The 24,157-nt window shown below is 42.3% G+C and overlaps 1 protein-coding gene across 2 annotated transcripts in view; it reads right to left on the bottom strand.

Annotated features, from left to right (window-relative positions):
- Positions 1-602: 602 nt before the first annotated feature.
- The window catches only part of hs2st1a (heparan sulfate 2-O-sulfotransferase 1a), a 38,685-nt gene continuing 15,130 nt past the window's right edge, over positions 603-24,157 (bottom strand). For both annotated transcript variants that reach the window (XM_080034359.1, XM_080034360.1), the window contains 6 exons: positions 8,760-9,013; positions 8,198-8,283; positions 7,765-7,903; positions 7,125-7,222; positions 5,598-5,755; positions 603-2,719 (listed from right to left, as the gene is read on the bottom strand). In XM_080034359.1, coding sequence (XP_079890485.1) covers positions 2,496-2,719; positions 5,598-5,755; positions 7,125-7,222; positions 7,765-7,903; positions 8,198-8,283; positions 8,760-9,013 — 959 coding nt within the window. In that variant the 3' untranslated portion in view covers positions 603-2,495. The remainder of the gene's footprint in view (positions 2,720-5,597; positions 5,756-7,124; positions 7,223-7,764; positions 7,904-8,197; positions 8,284-8,759; positions 9,014-24,157) is intronic.

The raw sequence follows: 24,157 nt of genomic DNA, 5'->3' as shown, positions 1-24,157 counted from the left end.
AATTCATTTGTTTTTTAGCAGAGAGACGAGAACATGTTGATAGCAGACGGTTTGGCTGGTCTAACAACTGGTGTAAAAAAATGATTCAGTAATTTGCATATTTAACTCACTGCAATGACTAAATCAAACACTGAAATAATACTCTGAGAGGATATGAAAAAGGATGGGAAAATGGATAAACAGTCGGAGGGAGCAGCAGACCTGGCAGCTCTTTATCTCCCTCTGCAGGATACCAGCCGTGAAATAATCCAGCTTTCATTTTCACAGCTTTATCTGTCTTCACCAAACCCCCTGCTCTGTTGCACCTGACGAGGTTGCACAAATTACATTCCCAAACTCACAGAGTAACGTTTAAAAAAAAATAATAATCTGTATACACACACACACACACACACACACACACACACACACACACACACACACACACACACACACACACACACACACACACACACACACACACACACACACACACACACACACACACACACACACACACACACACACACACACACACACACACACACACACACACACACACACACACACACACACACACACAGTATATTGTTTTTTAGTCAATCAAACAATGAAAACAGGAATGGGAGCCATGTTGTTTTTTTATGTTACATCTGACAAAGCTGCAACACAAAGAGAGCTGTGTAGAGAAGGCACAAAAAAACAGAGCGATACAACACAGTATGTCCTCAGATCAACGTTACTTACTAATTCTTTATATTTTAAATACTTCAGGAGTTGTGATGTGACAGTAGATCCAGTAGAAAAAAAATCAGTGCAGCTCTTCCAGGTGAAGCAATTTTTCTTCTTGCACATTCATGATGGGACGGTCTTCTTTTCCAACTTTTAGCTAGCAATTTATGAAGTGGAGATACAAAATTTAAACAGGCCAATACAAGCCCATTACAAACTCAATAAACCCAACCTTTGAGAAAAATGGATTAAAACTACAAAATCAATATATACAAAGTCATCACCAACCTCGCCGGAATCTTTTTTGTGGACAGCTGCAGAAAAAAAAAAATCTGATATTAAAAGGAATACTTTCTCATTTTGGGAAAAATGCATATTATTAATTTTCTTGCAGAGTTAGATGAGAAGATTGATACCACTAAATATAATGCTGCAGGCACGTAGCTTAGCATAAATGGATAAATAACCCATCTGGCTCTGACCAAAGGTAACAAAGCTCATCTACATGTTGTATTTTGGAAGTTTAATCCTTACAAAAACTGAAGTGAAAACACAAGGTTGCAGTGTTAGGGTTGGTACTGTGAAAGTGACAGGCTCCCCCTGTTTACAGTCTTTATGCTAAGCCAAGTTAGGTTGGCATCAATCTTCTTATCTCTTGAAAAGAGAACATGTTTGCATATTTCTAAAAATGTCAGAATATTCCTTCAAGCAGAAGAGGAACATATTAGCTGCCACCCATTATTAACTGCTTCTTCAATGTAAGGCCATGACAAAATCTGAACGCAGGCTCAAAAGTGAAATGAAAGAGGTTTAAAAAAAATTAACAAACTGATATAAATGCACACTAACTTTAAAAGGTTGTAACTGAATAAACAGGTTGAATTTTATACTGTAGCAATTCTGTCTGCGAATAAAACAGCCTGAAAATGTAGTAAATATTTACAGCAGCAGCAGCAGCAGCAGCAGCATCTTCACCTTAGTGCTCTTACACAATTCAATGATGTCATGTAATGGTTCCTTCATTACTGAGGAAAAGTCTCTGGGGCAAAGCTGCACGCTTAAAAGTCATCCAACTAAACACATCAAGTACAGTATAAAACATACGCACTTAAGCGCCAGTTAAGAGCCCATGGTCACGATGGACTTTGATTTGATAAAAACCTCAAAAGTTCCTTTTCAAGTCCAATTATACAGCACAGTAGTCAGTTTCTTACACATAAAATCTCTATTAGTTAGTAGTAGTGGTGCGGCATGGGGATGTTGATTCACCATGGAAAATAGCCACCGTCTTCACATACAAAAGACAACCATAGGAAAGAGTTCAAATACAACCAAACACAAACAAAAACAAAAACAGTACAGAGCTAGCGAAAATGTTTAGTCTGGATCGGAAGCCGGTCAGGAGGAGTCGAGGGGCCTGACCAGCTGTTGGGACAGGCCGTCTCCGGACATGTGACGGCACACAGGTCCCTCTGCGCTGACGACCTTTGAAATGAAAGTGAAAGGGAGTGGGGGGGATAGAGGGACTGCTGGGAACACAACATGCTGACGAAAGGCGACCTCCTCGTCCAGTTGGCTGGCACAGAGACGTGAGGAACAAAGCTGTCGCCGGAGTCGACAGGTGGACTTTATCTGTAGCTCCGTGTTCTTAACCACAAAGCAGCCACACAGTCACCAGTCGTCTATTGGTCTCGTTTTTCCTTCTCCTTTTAGCTCAGGCTGCACATCTCATCAGCCTAGAGCTCTGTGTCCTCTCCAAACCCATATATGCACACGTGTCTTTTTTAGTTTTTGGGGTAGATTTTCTCGTAGAAGAAGTTCTGTGCGAGCAGGTAGAGTTCCCCATCCTTTTCTCTGACGGCATGTGCCCTGACAAACTGGAACTGCTCCAGTGCAAACTCATAGAACTCGTTCTCCATCTTCCAGATGGCAGACTGCTGCAGCTTGGCGATGGACTCCTTAGTGGGCGGCTTCTTCTCGCTGGTCTTCCTGAGATGGGACTTCTTCCCTGTGGGGGAAAGAAAAGCGGTCATGAACTCTATGATTCTTCATTTACACACACACACACACACACACGCACACACAATCCATTTACTTTATTTCCTACGAGGTATTTTCTTTTTTGTTATTGTTGAAGTTGTAATGTTTACTGCATATCTAAAATTATTGTTACCATTAACAACCAACTCAAAGCTCCTTAACAGTAAATCTTTGTAATTATCAGTTTTGACTGATATTAACTGCAGGACCAACAGCAAAAGAGACTTGTAAGCCCTTTCTGCTCTAATAATCTAATCTACTTTTTAAAATCATAACTGACACATCCACACACAAAAGCGTCAAAGGAGCTAAAATGAAATACATTCACAAATGATTATGCAGTAAATATGAAATCCTTAATGCAATAGTTTGATATTGTTAGGAATGTACGGATTTACTTTCCTGCTGAGAGTAAGATGATACCGCTGGCGCTGTATCAATATCTGTATGGTAAATATGAAGCTACAGTTGGGGGCCCAATAAGCTGGAAACATTTGTTTTACATTTGTTCAACCTAAAAACAGAGTAAAAAAATCAAGTTGTTCTTTTAAAGAAGGTCAACATAGAGAGTTCTGTCATCAGAGGTTACCAGGCAACTAAGTGGAGCTACCATGATGTCACTGCACCAGGCCAACAGCATAACCTTGTCCAAAACGAAATAAACAGACTAAGATGAAAAGTGTTCACTATGGAGCTTTAAAGATGATAGCACATAGCTTCCCACAGCGGTTTTTCTCTATTTCCAATCTTTATGCAAAGCTATTGCTGACTTTAGCTTCGGATTTAGTGGACATACGTGAGAGTTGTATCAATTTTCTTATCTACAGTCATATGAAAAAGTTTGGGAACCCCTCTCAGCCGGCATTATAATTGACTCTGCTTTCACAAAAAAAAATATAAAAGTGGTATGTCATTAATTTACCAGGAACAGCTAAGTACTGGGATGTTTTCCAAACAAAGATTTTTTGAAAAGCAGTATTTGGTTGTATGAAATAAAATAAAATGTGAAAAACTGGCTGTGCAAAAATGTGGGTACCCTTGTGGTTTTGTTGATTTCAATGCCTGTAACAGCATGTAAAACTGATGACTTTAAACACAAAGTTGGTTGGATTATGTTGTTAAGCCTTGAACCTCATAGAAATGTCTGTTTAATCATGAGAAAATGTATTTTAGGTGCCTAAATGCAAGTTGCACTTCTCTTTGACTCTCTGCTGAAGTGAGACAGAATGGGATCATCAAAACAGCTCACAAAATATCTGAAAAACAAAGATTGTTTATTGTCATGGTTTAGGGGAAGGCTACAAGAAGCTTTCCCAAAGGTTTCAATTGTCAATTTCGACTGTAGGGAACGTTGTCAGGAAATGGAAGGACACAGGCACAGTGGCAGTTAAACCCAGGCATGGCATACCAAGAAAAAAACAGGAGCGGCATAGGTGGAGGATTGTGAGAATGGTTGCACACAACCCACAGATCACCTCCAAAGACCTGCAAGAACATCTGGCTGCAGATTGTGTATCTGTACATCGTTCAACAATTCAGCGCAATTTGCACCAAAACGTCTGCTTTTTATAAAGACCAAATAACTTATTTTTTGTCTCATCAGTCCAAAGCATTTTCTTCCAATATGAATCTGGCTTGTCTAAATGAGCTTTTGCATACTCCATGCAACTGTATCTGTGGCGTGGGCGCAGAAAGGGCTTCCTTCTCATCACCTGGCCATACAGATGTTTTGGTGCAAATTGCACTGAATTGTTGAACCATGTACAGATACACAATCTGCAGCCAGATGTTCTTGCAGGTCTTTGGAGGTGATCTTTGGGTTGTGTGCAACCATTCTCACAATCCGCCGCATATACCGCTCTTGTACTTTTCTTGGTCTGCTAGACCTGGGTTTAACTGCAACTGTGCCTGTGTCCTTCCAGTCCCTGACAACGTTCCTTATAGTAGAAATTGACAATTGAAACCTTTGGGAAAGCTTCTTGTAGCCTTCCCCTAAACCATGATAATGAATAATCTTTGTTTTTAAGATCTTTTGGGAGCAGTTGTGATGATCCCATTCTGTCTCACTTCAGCAGAGAGTCAAAGAGAAGTGCAGCTTGCATTTAGGCACCTAAAATACATTTTCTCATGATTAAACAGACATTTCTATGAGGTTCAAGGCTTAACAACATAATCCAACCAACTTTGTGTTTAAATTCATCAGTTTTACATGCTGTTACAGGCATTAAAATCAACAAAACCACAAGGGTACCCATATTTTTGCACAGCCAGTTTTTCACATTTTATTTTATTTCATACAACCAAATACTGCTTTTCAAAAAATCCTTGTTTGGAAAACATCCCAGTACTTAGCTGTTCCTGGTAAATTAAAGACATACCACTTTTATATTTTTTTTGTGAAAGCAGAGTCAATTATAATGCCGGCTGAGAGGGGTTCCCAAACTTTTTCATATGATTGTAACTCTCAGAAAAAAAAAACGCCTGATTAACTTGAGTACTTGGGTTTTTTATCTGCTGCTAAAAATGATGAACATTTTATTTGAGTCATGGCGGCATCTATATCACTGTCAGATTGAATTCTTCCATGCGTTCCATTACTCATTCTGGCTGCACTCATTGCATCTAATCTGTAACTACATCAGTGCGAGGCATGAGTGCATATTGATCACCATACAATTCTCGGGGGAGCAATTCAAACCGCTTATGTGCGGCCACAGCTCACGCACACAATTTAGCATTGCAATGTAAGTGAACCATTAAGCTGCCTTTCAGTATATCATATTGGTGAGGGGGAACAAAAAAATATTTGCAAGGCAACAGCCAAGGCAGCAGACATTTAGTAGTACCCGTTTTGTACAGCTCGGTGGCTCCTTTGAAGAAGCGTGGCAGAGCTGCCTCCAGCATCATGACAAAGTCCTCCAGCTCTTCCGTGACTCCCACCAGCATGTATTCATTCACCAAGTTATACTTGGCCTGCTCCAGAGCCCAATGGCTGCCCACGTTCCTGCACAGAGAAGATCAATGCTCTTTGTAATTTTTTTTTGGTTTTCTAAGCATTTTACCAAAATAGTGACAACCCTGCTGGATGTAAAACGATCGCAGCAATTGCAACAAAAAAAATGGAGGAGGAGGCAAAGAAGAGATCGGAAGGTACAAAGACAGCAGACAGGAAAAGTGATGGAGATGTGAATAGTGAATGAAGACGATTGAGACAACATCTAATGGATGAAAGAGAAAGGCAGGCAGGAGCAGGAAAAGTCTGTGTTGTCATTGTCAGGAAATTAAATAATAAGGGAGGGAGTAGATAATGTTAACTTATAAAGTAATTATTTGGCAAACACGGCACTAGAGGACTGGCAGCAACATCACAGTTTGTCTACAGTATTTATCTAAAGTTTTCAAGGGGCCTTCCACTACTTTAATATACTGCTAGTGCACCAGCGGTAACTAAATCCAAGGCACTCTGAGCCTAGGTCGGTAAACCGCTGCAGGAGGAGGATAGATGGTTCAAAGATGGAGGGCAGAGTCAAGGAGAGATTATGGAGAGCAATGAGTGAGGACAGAGGGAGAGAAAGAGTGAGAGAGAGATAAAGAGAAAGAGATTGATACAGATCATCATGTAGAGAGAGCGGATCAAGGCTGAGAGAGCTATCAGAGACCTTGAAAAGATGAGTGTAGCAGAAATGATAGAAAAGGACTCAGAGGTCTATTGGTGCATTCTGAAACAACACTGATAAAGTATCCTTCCTGAACTCTATGAACTGCCCGAGATGAGGAGAGATTATGTCGGCGATACTCTATGTTTTGTTAATTCCGACAAATCCAATTTAAAAAAACAAAATCAACAGTGAGTTAGTCCGTTTCTAAACAACTTTCCAACACACACTCGATGTGCTATCAAACCCCACGTTAGTCATTCATAGTTCTTTAACCCTTAAATAGTCACAGAAATCATGTTTCACTCAGTCATTTCCAAAAAACAGCTGAGCACTGCAGTTTTTTATGAAACATTATAAAAATGGAAGTATGTATTGCATCTGTTAAGGAGAGTTTTCAGTCATGGATTAAAATAAATGTTATGCACCGGTGAGAATTTAATGCCCCAAAGTGGTGTGTATAGGATTGACTTAAAATAACAGCATCTTTGTTCATTGCAATGAAGGAAAAAGTCGAAAAGTGCAATTGCTGCGGTTATAATTTCTAAAAAAAAACAGCAGAGGTATGACGCAACTATGATGCAAAAATGAGCTAATTCAAGCTTTCTTCCTGTCATTTCAAATATCAGTACAAGAATACAAGAGAACCTAAAAGATTAAAATGTCTGACTCAGTGTTGGCTGAATAGGGTAGATCGTCATCCGTTTAATTACTTACCAGCACTCAGAGTAGTGACCACAGAAAAAGGGAATCTGGAGCCAGAGCTTCTCAGGGGCACAGTCTGAGCCGCCGGCTGATACACATTCATCAAACGTCTGTAACACAAACGCAGTGTAAAAAACACTTGTCAAATGAGTTAAAGGATCAAGGACATTAAAACAACAGTCAAATGACCTAATGTACAATGAAAGAGCTTTTACTTATTGTCATCATTCCTACTGTTCTTTCAATTAAGATCACGTTCATGGGACGAGTCTAATACAAGAGACAAAATCCACTTCTTTTTCCATGCAGCAATGCTATCTGAAGACTATAAATTGCTTCAAAAATCGGAATTCAGTGACCTTGTTTTTAGTACAAGAATCCCGCTTTGTTTTACTATTCCTCCATGTAGCTTATCAAGAAACTGTGTAGGAAAACAAAAACAGGTAATTTTGTACTAAAAATGTTGTTACTATACAGACTTTGAAAACATTTCAGCACGGAACAAGGACTGCAGATTTTGTCCCACAACACTTTGATTTAAATTGCATTAAGAAAGGAATTTTAATAGTCTCAATGTTCAAATTGTTTTACAGGCTGACTTAAAAAGTTATGAACCTTTCATTAAGTAATGGGAGTATTTATGGATTTTAACCTTCTTGTCTCCTTGTTTCCTGCGTCTCAAGCCGGGCCGGTAGTCGTCCCCGAAACGCAAAAAGTAATAATATGACACCAGCCTTTCAATGGGGTCCCGGATCACGTTTATGTAGATAGGCTTCCTCTTCACCCCAAACCTTAGAGAAAATGACAATGTCACTGGGATACAATACTCCACAGGATTTAAATCCAACTCTTAAAATAAGATGAGAATTAGCAGAGTTAGCGGATTAAGGAGCTCTTTAAGCAGCTTTTTCTGTTTAAACATACTGAGGCTAGAGGATGAGCTGTGTCACTACGTTACAGTGTATTAGAGAAAAACTGGAAATGACCACAAGGTGGAGTTACGTGCACAAATCCATAGCAGAGGGAGTGAATTGCTTCTTACAGTGTTACCACATTACAAGACAATTTCAACACAATATATTTACTTGGTGAAGTCCAGGAAGGAGACGTGTCCGTGGTAGAAAGCCGGCTTCATTTCCCTCCACTCAGTCACGTTCTTTACAAACCGCACCTGTACCAAATGGCGATTATCATTACAATAGACCAAATGCTCTTTTACCTATACACAGTTTACCAAATTGTGAAAAAGGCTTGATTATCAAGAACTTGAAAAGTGGAATTTGTATGAAAGGTGGAGTCAGCAATTCTGGAGAAAGCCTGTTGTCAAAATCACTTTGTTAGAATCCGTGAATATCTCCTCACGATCCGCTACATGTCCATACTATCTGTGCGCTGAAAAAAATATCCAGTGTTAATATACTCTGTAAACAGCCATGTTGCTAGCTACAGTGGCCTCCTTTGTTTACTTTGGCTGTGCATTAAAACCCGATTTCTTTTTCAGTGCACACACAGTACAGACAGGTAGCAGAGCACGAGGAGTAATTCACTGAAATTTGACTAAAAAAATAGATTTTATACAGCAAGCATTGTCCAAAATAGCTGACTCCACCTTTAATAAACTTGTGAGATGCAACTTGTGGCTCTTACCTGGTCCTGTATGGACATGACCGGGTTGTTCTTGGTGGTGTTGATGTGCAGCACGTGGTAGTGGTTCTTGCCACACAGGTCGTAGGCGATGTTGGTGAAGGAGGTGCTGGCCGTCTTCGGCACGCGGTTGTAGATGATGACGAGGTCGTCTTCACTCTGGGACAGGGACGAGGCCGACGTGTCCCGCTCCCTCAGGCCGTCCTGTGTGTGCCGTTGCTCGATCTCTCGCACCTCGTGTCTGGCAATGGCTCGTTCTGCAAAAGGGACGACAGGGGAAGTTTAATGCCCTGTGAGTCCTGGACAGTGGTATGTATGGTGATCATTATTTTTTTATTGATAATGATACCATTATCGAGATTCTTTATCCAAGTCATTATCAATACCACTGGATACTTTTTTCATTATTTGTTTATAAGACAAAGTGACAATACATTTTTGAAAGAACTGGTATTGCTTTTATTGCTAATAAGATGATTTGAGGCTCATGATAGGACGTTAAACAGGCTGTAACTCCATCTTTACTATCTTTTTATATCACTGGGAACAATTAGTATAGTTATAGGACCTATGGGACTCGATAGCAGTATCGATAAGCTCATACGTTATTGATTTTCAGGTTTTGAAAAAAGCTGCACCAGGTCCTTCATAGAACCTGGTTTCAATCCCCATCCCTTATGGTGTGCCCAGGGGGCTGCAGAAGGGGCAACCACCCCTGCCCTTTTTGGTCAGAGTGCCTATAGTGGCCCTTTTTTAAATCTTTATTCCATTGTATTTAACCACTGTCTCTTATGGGACTTCCACAGTTGCCCTTAGGTCATACAAGGGGCATTTGAGCGGCTCAGGTGCCCATCTGGTGTGACCTTAGGGCAAAAGAATAAGGCCGTTTCTTCTACATCAGGGGAGCATTAGACGTGTGCCTCACCAAGTTCAGCAAAAACTAATATTCACCCCAATATCTTGGGGCTGTCCGCATGCAGACATGGGCCCCCCGACCTTCATTGGGCCCATAGATAGTATATAAAATTGGGCCACACATTTGTTGACATGGAGTTGGTGCCCTTTCTAAAAATGTTTGCCACCGCCACTTGGAGAGTCTATGCACACCCTGGTTCGACATATTACTACACTGTGTTCCAAATTATTATGCAAATTGGAATTAAGTGTCATAAACATTGAATTTTTTGCATTTAATTTAAACTCATGGATGGTATCGTGTCTCAGGGCACTGTGGATCATTGAAATCAATCTCAGACACCTGTGATAATCAGTTTGCTAAGTAAGCCCAATCAAAGGAAATCTACTTAACAAGGACGTTCCACATTATTAAGCAGGCCACAGGTTTCAAGCAATATGGGAAAGAAAAAGGACCTCTCTGCTGCCTAAAAGCGTCAAATAGTGCAATACCTTGGACAAGGTATGAAAATGAAAACATTAGATATTTCACGAAAACTTAAGTGTGATCATAATACTGTGAAGAGATTTGTGGCTGATTCAGAGCACAGACGGGTTCGTTCGGATAAAGGTAATATGAGGAAGGTTTCTGCCAGACAAATTCATCGGAATAGGAGAGCAGCTGCTAAAATGCCATCACAAAGCAGCAGACAGGTATTTGAAGCTTCTGGTGCCTCTGGAGTCCCGCAAACCTCAAGGTGTAGGATCCAGAAGTTTGCAGTTGTGCATAAACCTATTATTCGGCCACCCCTAAACAATGATCACAAGCTGAAACGGTTGCAGTGGGCTCAGGAATACATGAAGACTCATCTTCAAACAGTCTTGTTTACTGATGAGTGCCGTGCAACCCTGGATGGTCGGATGGATGGAGTAGTGGATGGTTGGTGAATGGCCACAATGTCCCAACAAGGCTGCGATGTCAGACAGGAGGTGGTGGAGTCATGTTTTGGGCTGGAATAATGGGGAGAGAGCTGGTAGGCCCCTTTGCGAAAGTGATATCAAATAAGGGGTCCTATGTTAACATGTAACTTGGCCTGTTAAGATGTTTTTGATTGAAATAGCTTTTGATTTCACTAAATATGACCTCCTAATGCTGCAAATTCAACAAATGACCATTTTAGTTGTTTACAACCTATAAAATGTTTTGAAACTCTATTGTGCATAATAATTTGGAACAGTGCATTTGGATTTTTTTTAATTTTTTTAAAAAAATACTTTTATTATTGGGAGGTTTGTTCAATAAAATTTGAAATATACTCAAACGGTTGATGACTTGAAAATTATACTGACTGTGATTTGCATCGACTATTTAGGAAAATCTTGGAAAATCTAATTTGCCTTATAATTTGGAACGCAGTGTAAGGTAGTGTTTTGTTCTTATGTTTTTAGGAGCAAAAAATGACCTTCAGCTAGTAACAGATTAAAGAAAGCCAAGGAGCTACAGGAGTGCTGCTTTAGAGCTGAACCTGACCTCTGAAAGTATAACACACTTAAATATTGTATAGTGCACACAATTTAAACTCTGTAGGTTCCAAATCCCTTCTTTGTTTATACACTGGTTAATGTTAATATACCTCAAAACCGTGCTAAAATAGCACTCGGCTCATATTTGAAACCCCTGCTACACTTTAAAACCCACACAAACACCTTCAAAAAAAGTCTGTCCTTGTCCGAGGTAATCCCACTGCATTAGATACGTAGGCTAAGTATAACTTAATTAAAAATGGATTTCCATTTCAGTTGAACATGGTCTTTTTTGGAGGGCTGATAACAGAAACTTATTTCCTGCTTCACACAAAGGATCAAGGATAATGTCAAACAGAAATATTAGTTCATCATTTCTGTGAGCAGCCTATTTCACACTGCGCCACGACCCTTCTTATTCGCCCATCAGATTTCGACTTTAATCTCCCTACCTTTACCATCACCGTCCTCATCTAAACACACAGTGAAGAGTCAGTGATTCTTGAGAAGCGGGACAAAAGACAGTCTTGCAATAGTAACTGCTGTTATGTTTAAAAATAACTAGAACTGCAAGCAGTTATGAACGGGGGCCAAGCCTCTGACGCAACTCGGGACCCCGAGTGTCTTCGACCGCGGCCGCTCACTTCACAGAATCTGGGGATGTAACATTTTTGAATGTGGGAGTTCGGTTTTGGGAGACAGGCTCTGATAAGTGTTGCAGTTTTATACTATTTTACATTAAAAATCTTGAATGTCCGGCGTCACAACCATGATGTCATACAATTTCTGAAGAAGTTATTTGAAATTTTTCGATTATTTTATTTTCCTTAAGTAGTTTATACTAGCACCAACCGAACATCAAAAGAAAAACCAAATGGCTACTAGATAAACTCCATTTGTTTTGTTTAAGAAACATTAAATGTGTCAACACCGTCAAATGTCAACTCCGTCAGATTTCCTGTCTGACGGTGGTGACAGGCCAATGACAGTGTTGACATCCAATGTGAAGGCATCATATTTGGGTGGTTTTCAAGTTATTATAATAATATTAAATAAACAAATAGGGTTTAGTTTTTCTAATACTGTATTTATGGAAACTCTCACAATCTTCTTTTGTCATGGATTATTCTTTAAAAAGTACAGGATGATATACAAAATGAGGCGATTTGGTGTGAGTCAGTTAGAGCAAGTCTGATTGAGAGACTGTAATGTGAACCTTGAATTAACACTCAACCAATAATATTCTGTTATAAAATCACTGTAATTGATTATTTCTATGTATTTGATGGTTAAAATGAGTACATCCAGGTTTGTCACCTCCGTCAGATATGTCAACTCCATAAGATATACTTGTCATCTCCATAAGATATGCTTGTCAACTCCGTCAGATATGTGTCCACTCCGTCAGATTTATATTATTTTAATAATATTGCATAATGATATTTCATAGTTGTTGAGGAATGATTGGTCATATGTGAAGGTAAAAAGACCATTTTGATAAAAATGATAAAAGCTGGGAGGTTGTGTCAAAGAGTAGCTCAGTAGCTTAGTATATATTGGATACATACATGTCATTTAATTTGCCTAAACATAGGGTTTCTATTTTTTCAACATTGCACCCAGTTTTGTGCCACTTCTCAAGAATCACTGGAGTCTGTGTGCTCTGGTTTTAGATCAAATATAACATACTGTTTTGTGGCCAAGTATATCTTTGTGTGTGTCTGACAGACCCTAGATTCACCCTGCGTTCCAAATCACTTTTGCATTTGGATGCATTAGGCCGGGAATCCGGGAATTTCTGGCATATTGCATTTGACATGCATGTATCGGGGACATCCTAAATCTTTTTCTGGCATACTAAATAGTATGGAAGTATTGGGTATTGGAACAAAGTGATAGTCTTAAGTGATTTATCGGACCTAGGTTCTTCTCCTGCTCAGAAAAGCATCATGTTACAAGGTTGAAAAGGTGAAGAGCAAGAGGGTGAAACAGGCAAAGGGTTAAAGGCTGGAGTTAAACGGTGAGGTTGCAGTTACTTGATCGCTAACTGGACGTTTACAGGACATCAATACAGTATAGATAAGTAGGGCAGAGAGATGTATATGTGTGTGTGTGTGTGTGTGTGTGTGTGTGTGTGTGTGTGTGTGTGTGTGTGAATATGTGTGTTTGTGTATGTGTGTTCGGATCTGCAGCTTGAAGCTGGAGAAAACCCAGACCTCTGAATAGATTCAACACAAAAAAGCCCGGGCCTTTGTCACCCTCCAGCTTTTCTTCGTCTGAATTTACCTCAGATTGACTAGTGTTGACAATGCCTCAGAGTGCTCCGCAGGCAGGAAGGATGGAGCGTGTGTGTGTGTGTGTGTTTGTCAGGAGGGAAAAACACACAACGCTGGAGCGCCTAATACCCGTGGGAGCCCTCAGTGGAGCCATGGAGCTCCTAGAGCCCTGCCCATTGCCCATGTGCTGAGACACTGTTACAGCCTGGACTGGCCTGGCCGGCTGTTAGAGGCTGCCACTTGGCTACAGACAGAAGCCAATTAAGATGTCATCCGTGATTCCTCTCCTTCATACACACACATATAGAACAACACACACTGAACTACTCTCTCGCTGCCCCCTCTCCTAACCCCTTCCTGCAGCAGCTGTTAGTGTCCCACTCCCCCAAAGTTGGATCTGGTTACGGACAGAGCCGCACTGCTTCCTACAACGCTCGCTCAACTGGTCACTCTGGTCCCACAGCCAGGTGGTTGTAATGGCTGAAGGCTGTCAGCGTGCACAACAACGGTAAATGGAGACATTCGCTCATGCGTCCGTCCAAAGCATGCACCGGCCAACAACAACAGCCATAACAGTTGCCATGTTGGAACTTTATCGCTCGTGCTCAAATGTCCTTTCAGGATTATTTCTGTGATGGTGTGTGTACGGCAAAGGGAGACCATTCGGAAAAGCAGAACACGTGACAATGCGAGTCATAAATATTAGGAGCCTTCAGTCTGTTACTGTGTACAAGTTGTCTGAAGGACTGCTTCACAGTCCCAAAGGCCACCAAAACATATTTTCTCAATGAGCTACTTAGAAAGAGTGATGGGTTTTACAGGAACAAAATATTTCATGCCAAAGTTAGAACAGTTGTGTTTATTTCACACATAATAATCCTCTATCATTTATTGTATTGTGCTTTCCTCACTAGTTGTCACATACCTCTGTGCACCAATTGAGATTTAGCAATTATTTAAACTTAAATCTGATGACAGCCGTGGTGGGGCTCTTTACGTTGCAGTACCACTGTCTTTTATATCTGATCAAACCAATCCCTCATAGTCTGATTTATTAAGAGTTTATACTCACAGACTCAACTAATCTGCTTCAGGAGGTCTTCAGTGTTTTTATCAAAAAGCTGAGACCCACTGTGTTATATACTGAGTTAGTGTTGCACCCCGGAACCTTTGGACCGACTCCTGTGTACCCCGCCGTTGGGTTATTGTGTTTGCTCCACCTGCATGTCTCTGTACGTTTGGCTACTATGCTGTGAGCATTGGTTTCAGTAAAGACCCAAAACTGAGTACAAGTGTGCGTGCATTATTGCCCTCGGGTTACCACACTTTTGGCGACGAGGATTAAAACATCGATGACGGAGTAACGTTAGTGTCGAAGAAGAAGTTCCGTGTGACTTTTAGCTTGCAGCATGGCTACTACCACGGTCGGTGTGTCAGGGCAACTGGTGATCAGGGTAGCTGGTGGCATTTGCAGATGTTTCGTAGGCGTGTCTAGTTAGGACCCCTTGTCTAAAAACCCGGAAATAAACCTATTCAAAACATCGTCTCTCTCTGGTCTCTCTTTGCATTCATTTATCGATTTATTTTAAAACATGATGCTATAAACCGTTTGCAGGATCATTACCTTTGGTCCCAAAGTACATATACAATTTGTTGTCTTCTGCGCGGGGGGAAAGAAAACTAATTCGTGGCGGAGTCGAACCAGCGATCTCATCTACTCATTCATAATAAACTACACAGGCCGAATTTTACACGGTGCGCCACTAAGTCGGACGAAGTTGCACGGTGCTAGTATTGCCATATTTACATAGGCAAATAATGAAGTATAAAAGTACAATTGTCAAATATGAGCAAATTGCAGAATAGTGTAGTACAAATAAACGGTCCAAAATGTAGGCTACAACGTGTTTCTTTGACTAATCCTTGTCTGTTTGCATCTGTATATTTCTCCCATCTTTGACGGACATTATCTCAACATTAGGCCTAGTTATTTTCTTTTTCGATAACATTCACTTGTACACCTCAAATTCTTAGCACTATTCTGGAGTTTATTAGGCCTACAGAATAATTCTTTATGTTGTTAGTTGTATGATTTATGATACATTTATTCTGGAAATAGGCTACATGTAGCCTAGAAAATGCATGTATAAAGGCCTATAGCAAAGTTGAATATCCATTCAAACATTTCTGTAAAAATTGTAATACATAAAATCTATTTTTTTAATCTAAGTAATCAACTGGCAACGTTTTATGATGATCTATTATTTACCCTTTTCACATAGGCTACAGTGTTTCAAATCAAAGTTCAAATATGCAATACAAGCTCTGTAGAGACGAGCATCACAAAAGAAAAGACAACAACAATGATCATTAAAACGAGATTTTATTGAACACAAGCAGTGCAGAAATAGTGTCAGTAAAAGAACAGTAGGCTACTCCCAGTGTGGTAGAACTTCCACAGACTGCACGCAGAAACTCAAGCACTCTAGATCCACTCCACAGTGTCCAGCAAAACGTCTGAATTAAACTCAAATATTAGACTTGTGTCTTATGCTTTCACCTCTCTCTGCACCTACCTCTACCTGGCTCACCTACAGTATCTCCTGCACATCATTTCCTACTAGCACCACTGTTTACGCTCACCTGTTCACTCACACAGACTAATAAATAGGCCTACAACAAAGCAAAATAACAGATACAGGCCTACATGAACCACACTGTCACTGTCATTACAAATATAGGCTACTCCTCAAACAAAAATACACACCTCAATGCGCACTACTGTCAGTAAGCAAACAGAAAGAATATCAACACTCCGTCGCGTCGTAGGCTATGCCTAACTGTCACCATATCTCGCTTCAACTATCGCTCTCCGAACCCCTTAAACCATATGATTAAAACCCACAAATGTGTAAAATAGCATCCTTTTAAGAAAGACTGCACGCCCCTGATCATTTGTTTTCTACACTTACCTAGTCTCTCAAAGCCAGACCAAACTACAGCAAGTAACAATAGCCTACTATCATTCAATCTTCATACTCGAATTTGACCATGTAGGCTAAAATCTACATTGGTTCTAAGCAATGACTGTGGTTCCGAGTAGTGAATAACACATTGTAGTGATGATGGAAATACCATCGTATTTCAGACGTTTTTCTAAGTGTAATCACAAATTAAACTGGTTCTATCACACTTAGCCACAGCTAACACAGCCAACCTCACGCTTAACTTGTGACACAAATATCTTACCCGTGGCTACATTTCACTAAAAAGCTGAATGGAAGAATAATCCCAGACCCTTCTCAAGTATATCCGAATATAGCGATATAGGCTATGTCCAACTTTTTAAAACTGACGAGAACATCTTGTATTCAACCACACACAGCCTATCAACTTATTTACGTTTGAGTTATTTTCACAAGGCATCGACACAGTCACCTACATGCTCCTAGCTGTCACCAGATAACCCAACAAATAAACCAGGAATAGTTCGTCTATGTCGCATTCATTTGTCGGTTTATTTTTAAAACATCATGATAAGTTTATTTCAGTCACATAACCAAAGTAGACAACATGAACAATAGGACGTATTCAGTACGAAATTATAATTACAAGAAAAGTATCCTGTGCGTGCCGATGTGCTGTCACAAATTAATCTGATCGCCACGATTTGCCCCAAAACCAACAACTGACTCCAAACTTCGTGCTGTTACGCACATGTGTGACATAAATCTTACCTCACACTGTTCCACTAACAAGCTGTAGGCTATGGAAGTCTAAATATTAAGTAGATCGGATATGTAGGCATAATCATTTCACGTTTGCGGGCATCGAGTCTGCTGTCACCAGTTGCCCTGATCTGGATGATTACATTTGCCCCCAACCAAAAAAGAAAAATAATTAGTATCTGTCAGATTCGAACCACCAACCTCATATCTATCTCGACTACTCGGTGTCAGAATTTTATCAGTACGCCACTAGTTTGGTGAACAACGTCTGTGCTAGTTTGTTATTATCACCATTTAAAAAAATAATAATAATAAAAAAAAAACTCATGTCAAATGAGCGAATTGCAGTTCTATGTCCACCTCGACTAACTAGCCTACGTAGGCTACAATAGCAAAATGCTGCTGTTTTCCTTATACATTGACAATAGTGTAATGTGATATCAGTCACATCATCGATAGGCTCCGAGTATTGAAAAACACATTAGTGATGATATGAAAACGGTATGAAACACGGTAGTACAGATCATTCACAAGTTAAACTGATATCACAGTAAACCCCAGCTAGCACACACCTCCACGCTTCAATGGTTACACACAAATAGCTTACCACAAACAACATTTCACTAAAAGCGTATGGACAAATACTCACCAATCCTTCTGAAGTAGGCTATGCCTAGGCCTAAATCTGAATAATAGCGTTAAATGTACAATTTAAAACTGACAAGGCATCGACAGTCTAGCTCCATATCCTCCCAAGCCTGTCACCACCAGATAATCCAACACATGAACCAGGACTAGGTCTCTATGTCGCATTCATTTGTCGGTTTATTTTAAAACATCATGATAAAAACAGTTTTCAGTCACATAGCCTACCCAAAGTATGCCATACGCACAGTAGGATGTATTCAGTAGCCTACGAAAGAAAAAAGAAAAGTCTACCACGCAACGCGTTAGTTTTCTGAATTTACTGTCCTCCGATTTTCAAACTGAGAGTCATACAATCTGGACGGGTTCCGAGTAATGTATAGTGATGAGTGGGAAACATAGGTGATGCATATTAAATACGATCGGTGGTATTTGTTGATGTGCTATCACGAACTAATCTGGTCGTGTCAGGGCAACTGGTGATCGGCCACCACAGCCAACAGCTGGCTCGAAGCTTCGTGCTGGTTACGCACACTGTGACACAAATCTTACCTCAAATTGTATATTCCACTCAAAGGCTATGGAAGTGTAAACCGATATTGAGTAGATTGGATTCTTACGGCCAACATGAACATATTAAACATTTGACGTTTACGGGTTTTTGATCAGGCATCTACGTAGCTACCGCCACCAGCTACCCTGATCACCAGCTGCCCTGACACATCGGCACGCTCAGTGAATTCGTCGAGCTGGATGGTGACTGGATTGAATATGTCGAGAGACTGGAGCACTTTTTCCTGGCGAATAACATTAAGGAGGTCGAAAGGAAAAGATCGATTCTCCTCAGTGCGTGCGGTGCCAAGACGTACAAGTTGATACGAAATTTAGCAACGCCACGGAAGCCAGGCGAATTGTCATTCAAAGACTTGGTGAAGCTGGTGCAAGAGCATCACAACCCCAGGCCGTCAGTGATTGTTCAGCGCTTCAAGTTCCACACACATTCACGCAAAGCTGGAGTTTCAGTTGCTGCATTCGTGGCGGAGCTGAGACAACTGTCGGAATATTGTGAGTTTGGACCGGTGCTTGACGACATGCTACGGGACAGGTTAGTCTGTGGTATCAACAATGACAGCATTCAGCGCCGATTGCTAGGTGAAGTCACGCTAACTTTCAAGAAAGCGCTGGAGATTGCTCATGCAATGGAAACGGCAGCTATCAACTCTAAAGACATTCAAGCAGCTAACGCCAGTGTGCCACAGGGCGCCGTTAACCGTCTGTTTAATGAAGGGAGAGGCAAGCCGATGAAGTCAGTTGAGTGTTACCGCTGTGGGGGAGCGCATCTTGCTAATGACTGTGGTTTTAAAGATGCCGCTTGCCATAACTGCCAGAAAAAAGGGCACATAGCCAAGAAGTGCAGAGGTGCTAAAAAGCCATGGAAAAAGGAGTGGGAAGAGTCAAAACCCCAAATGGAAACGCATCATGTGCAAAGTGAAGAGCCGGAGGAGCAGTGTTCATTTAACATGTTTAATATGGACCTGAGTGAACCCCGGGCAGACCCGATCTGCGCAACGCTGCAAATAAACGGAAAACAGCTGACGATGGAGGTGGACACGGGTGCCTCAGTTTCGGTGATAAGTCAAACCACCTACTCCAGGTTGTGGTGCTCTGGAAAAGCGCCTGCTTTAAGGAAGACTAACATCAGACTGAGACAATACACCGGTGAGTGCATTCCTCTACTGGGAGCTATAGAAGTAGATGTGATGTATGAAGGCCAGTCAGCTAAAGTGAAGCTGTTAGTGGTAGACGGGGAGGGACCTAGTCTGATTGGAAGGGACCTCCTAAAGAAAATCCGCCTCAATTGGGGGGAAATCATGCACATGAGAGTGGTTGGAGACATCCTATCAAAGTATGCAGACGTTTTTAAGGATGAGCTTGGCACCCTCCGCGGCACAACAGTGAAGTTAACCGTGGACCCCAACGCAAAACCACGTTTTTGTAAACCACGCACGGTGCCATACGCCATGAAGGCTAAGGTGGAAGCAGAGTTGGACAGGCTGCAGCGGTCAGGTGTTATTGAACCTGTGGAGTTCTCTGACTGGGCAGCCCCGATTGTGCCTGTGCTGAAAGAGGATGGTGCGGTGCGGGTATGTGGTGATTACAAAATGACAATTAACCAAGCCTCACAACTTGACACATATCCCTTGCCACGAGTTGAGGATTTGTTCGCCACACTGGCAGGAGGACAAACGTTTACAAAACTGGACATGAGTCACGCGTACCAACAGCTGTTGCTGGATGAGGACTCTAAACAGTATGTGACCATCAACACCCACAAGGGACTGTTTAAGTACAACCGCCTGGTTTTCGGCGTCGCGTCCAGCCCAGCCATTTTTCAACGCACCATGGACAACCTCCTGCAGAACATTCCCCATGTCGCTGTCTACCTAGACGACATTTTGGTGTCAGGTAAAACAGAAGAGGAGCATCTGCAGAACCTCGACCAGGTGCTAAAGAGAATGAAGGAGGCCGGGCTGCGTTTAAAACGCAGTAAATGTGTTTTTCAGGCTTCAAGTGTCACCTACCTGGGTCACAGGATTTCCGCTCAGGGTCTTTCCCCCATGACAGAGAAGGTGAGGGCGATAAAGGAAGCTCCTTCTCCAAAGAATGTGGCTGAGCTCAGGTCATTCTTGGGCTTAGTGAACTATTACGGGAAGTTCTTGCCTGAGCTCTCCACTGTGCTCGCCCCCCTCTATCAGCTGCTGCACAAAGACTGTTCCTGGAATTGGCAGCAAGCTCAACAGACAGCTTTCCAGCAGGTAAAAGAACTGTTGCACTCAGCAACACTACTCGTGCACTTTGACCCGGACAAAGACGTTGTCTTATCCTGTGATGCATCGCCCTACGGCGTGGGGGCGGTCCTATCGCACTGTATGGAGGACGGAGATGAAAAACCTATTGGGTACGTGTCTCGCACTCTCACATCAGCAGAAAAGGGTTACTCTCAGCTAGAGAAAGAGGGGCTAGCTGTAGTTTTTGCTGTGAAACGGTTCCACCAGTACCTGTATGGTCGCCCATTTACCATTTTTACCGACCATAAGCCCTTGCTGGGCCTGTTTAGTGAGACTAAGGGTATTTCACCCATGGCGTCAGCAAGAGTGCAGCGCTGGGCATTAACTTTGTCAGCGTATCAGTATCACATTGTGTATAAAGCAGGAAGTGAAAATGCAAATGCAGACGCATTCAGCCGTCTTCCCCTCCCAGAGTCACCAAGCCAAACTGACCTACTTCCAGAGACTGTGTTTTTGTTAGACAGACTGTCTGACTCTCCGGTGACAGCAAAGCAAATCAAACAGTGGACTGAAAGAGACCCGGTGCTGTCACAAGTAAAGAGATGGCTATTGCAGGGCTGGCCAGTATCAGTTGAGCAGGAGGAGCTCAAGCCCTATGTCAAGCGTCAGCTGGAGCTAAGTGTGCTGGATGGCTGTATCCTCTGGGGCTCCAGGGTGATTATTCCACCTGCGGGACGGGCTCAGATAATGGAAGTGCTGCATGAAGCTCACCCCGGGGTGTCGAGGATGAAGAGCCTCGCCAGGTCGTTTGTGTGGTGGCCTGGGATGGACGGTGCTTTGGAAGAAAAGGTAAAAGCATGTTCACAGTGTCAAAGTAACCAGAAGATGCCCGCACCTGCGCCTCTCCACCCATGGGAGTGGCCGGCACGTCCGTGGTCCAGGCTCCACCTGGATTTCGCTGGTCCGTTTATGGGCCACATGTTCCTGGTGCTGATGGACGCTCATTCAAAGTGGATGGAAGCACACATCATGTCAAATATCACAGCCCCAGTTACCACTGACACACTCAGAAGCATCTTTGCCACCCACGGGCTACCAGATACGGTTGTCAGTGACAACGGGCCCACTTTCACAAGTGAAGTTTTCAAAGAGTTTGTGGAGAAAAATGGAATCCGACATATCCTGACTGCACCATACCATCCTGCTTCCAACGGTTTAGCAGAACGTGCTGTTGAGACACTGAAAGATGGACTGCGGAAAATGACAGGGCACACGCTGGAGACTAAGCTGGCACGTTTCTTATTCCAGTATCGGATTACTCCACACACAACCACTGGTTTGCCTCCAGCAGAGATGTTGCTAGGGAGAAAGCCCAAATCTCATCTGGACCTCCTTCGCCCGGATGTAGGAGCAAAAGTTGCCCGATCACAGGAGAACCAAAAAGTGAGACGGGACCAACATGCAAAGGAGCGGCTGTTACAGCAGGGGGACTGTGTGTATGTCAAGAACTTTGCCAGCGGCTCAAAGTGGCTGCCAGGAGTTATTCACCGCCAGTCTGGTCCAGTTTCTTTTGTGGTTGACTTGTTGGACGGCAGGCAGGTTCGCAGGCACCAAGATCACGTGCGTGTCCGCACTGATGCAGAGGAGAAGGGGTCTCAGAGTGTTTCGCACAAGGACGGTGTGAGTAGCTCTATGGACGGTGTTGCACCTGTGTGCATTGATGGACTGTTGCTGCCCCCTGATGGACTGTCTGAGCAAACTGCCTCACCTGCCCCTGCCCCAATTCCTCCCAGTGCAGCACAGTCTGTTACCCAGTCTGTGGACTCTCCTGTTGCACCAAGAAGGTCAGAGAGGCAACACAAGCCTCCAGAGAGACTGAACTTTTAAACTAACAAAAAAAATGTTGTGCATTACCGGATGTTGTTGATTGCCTGTTGTTAGAATTCTAAAGTTGGAATGTGAATTTAAGTTAGTTTTAGTGCAATATAATTTCTGTACTTTATAAGGGGACATACATGCAATTTCAGTTTGTTTGGGTAACCGTATTATAAGTGTTTACTTAAAGGGGGAGAAGTGTTATATACTGAGTTAGTGTTGCACCCCGGAACCTTTGGACCGACTCCTGTGTACCCCGCCGTTGGGTTATTGTGTTTGCTCCACCTGCATGTCTCTGTACGTTTGGCTACTATGCTGTGAGCATTGGTTTCAGTAAAGACCCAAAACTGAGTACAAGTGTGCGTGCATTATTGCCCTCGGGTTACCACACACTGCACACCATCTACCTAGCACTACACAGCTGACATTTGGGGAATATAGTGAAGCATTATGCAGTTGAAGAGCCAGATAAAAAACAGCAGCAAAAAACAATGTGTTTTTTTCAGACAGTGTCCCTGTTACTTTGGATAATCTACAGACCTCGCTGTCAACAGTTTTGACAGGAACAACTTTCCATTGAAGAAGTACTCACAGTGAAAACTGTTGACAGCAAGCTCTGGGGATTATCTAGACCTAATGGGGACTTTGTTTCTGCTGTTGAGCATTTTAAATAAATTGTTTTAACACTGAGCGGCACCACACAATTAAGGCCATACAAAGACCCAGACAAAGATCAGTATGGAACATTTTCATCTTGTCCATACTTTGAACAGCTGACATCCTTAGGGCCAAACAGGGGAACATCATCATGTAAGCATTATTTTTGATTCGCTATGGCCTTCAACACACATCTGAAAGCGTTTGTGTAGCTCAAGCTTTGAGAGGAAGGCTGCCACTCTCTCAGTTTTTTTTCCATAGGAGGTGGGAGAGAGTGAGAAAAGACCAGAGGAGCTACTGTGTCCCTTAACTACAATGTCCTGAACTATGAAACAGGGGCCCTGAAACCACTTGTCTAAAAGGCATGGGTTTTTTGTGGCAAATTTCCAACAACAAACAAGGAGGCGAAGCGGGCACGGAGAGGGGCTTCTTGGGCTTTGTAGTAGACGCCCTATTCATTGCGAGACTGAATACACTTGGCACAAACCTCCATATCAGAGGGCGCCACACACACACAAACTTAAGCTTAGCGCTCCCTTCTGAGGTCATTTAATTAGAGAACAAAAGCCTGAATTACTATGGCCACACAGCGGGCCTCCTTTCATTCCACATTTCTGCGGTTTCCTCTCCCTCAAGCCGTCTCCGTGCATTAAAAGCTAATTATGAACCGTGAAGCCAACACGGGTCTTAAACGTAGTGACAACTACAAGCCTATTACTCTGAGTTTCATTCAAAGTGAGCGACAAGAGGAAGACAGAGCCCCTGTAGTTCAACATATTTACTGAAGCAATTTTGCGGCTGATTACAGGCGAGCATTTGAAATCATCATTCAGGGTCGCCCGCCAGATCTGCAAAATGTGACAGGTCGTCTTGTATTATTGCTATCACGTCAGATCTGATGGGATAATAAAAGTGAGGGAGTAAAGATGATCCTTCCTCCGAATGGCTCATAAATCCATCATCACTCTGATCCGCCAGTCGGAGCCCTCTCCCTCTTTCGGCTTTCCCCTGAG

Source organism: Ammodytes marinus (assembly GCF_949987685.1).
Source record: "Ammodytes marinus genome assembly, chromosome: 9".
Lineage (NCBI taxonomy): Eukaryota > Metazoa > Chordata > Actinopteri > Uranoscopiformes > Ammodytidae > Ammodytes > Ammodytes marinus.
This window is presented reverse-complemented; position numbering and strand designations above follow the sequence as displayed.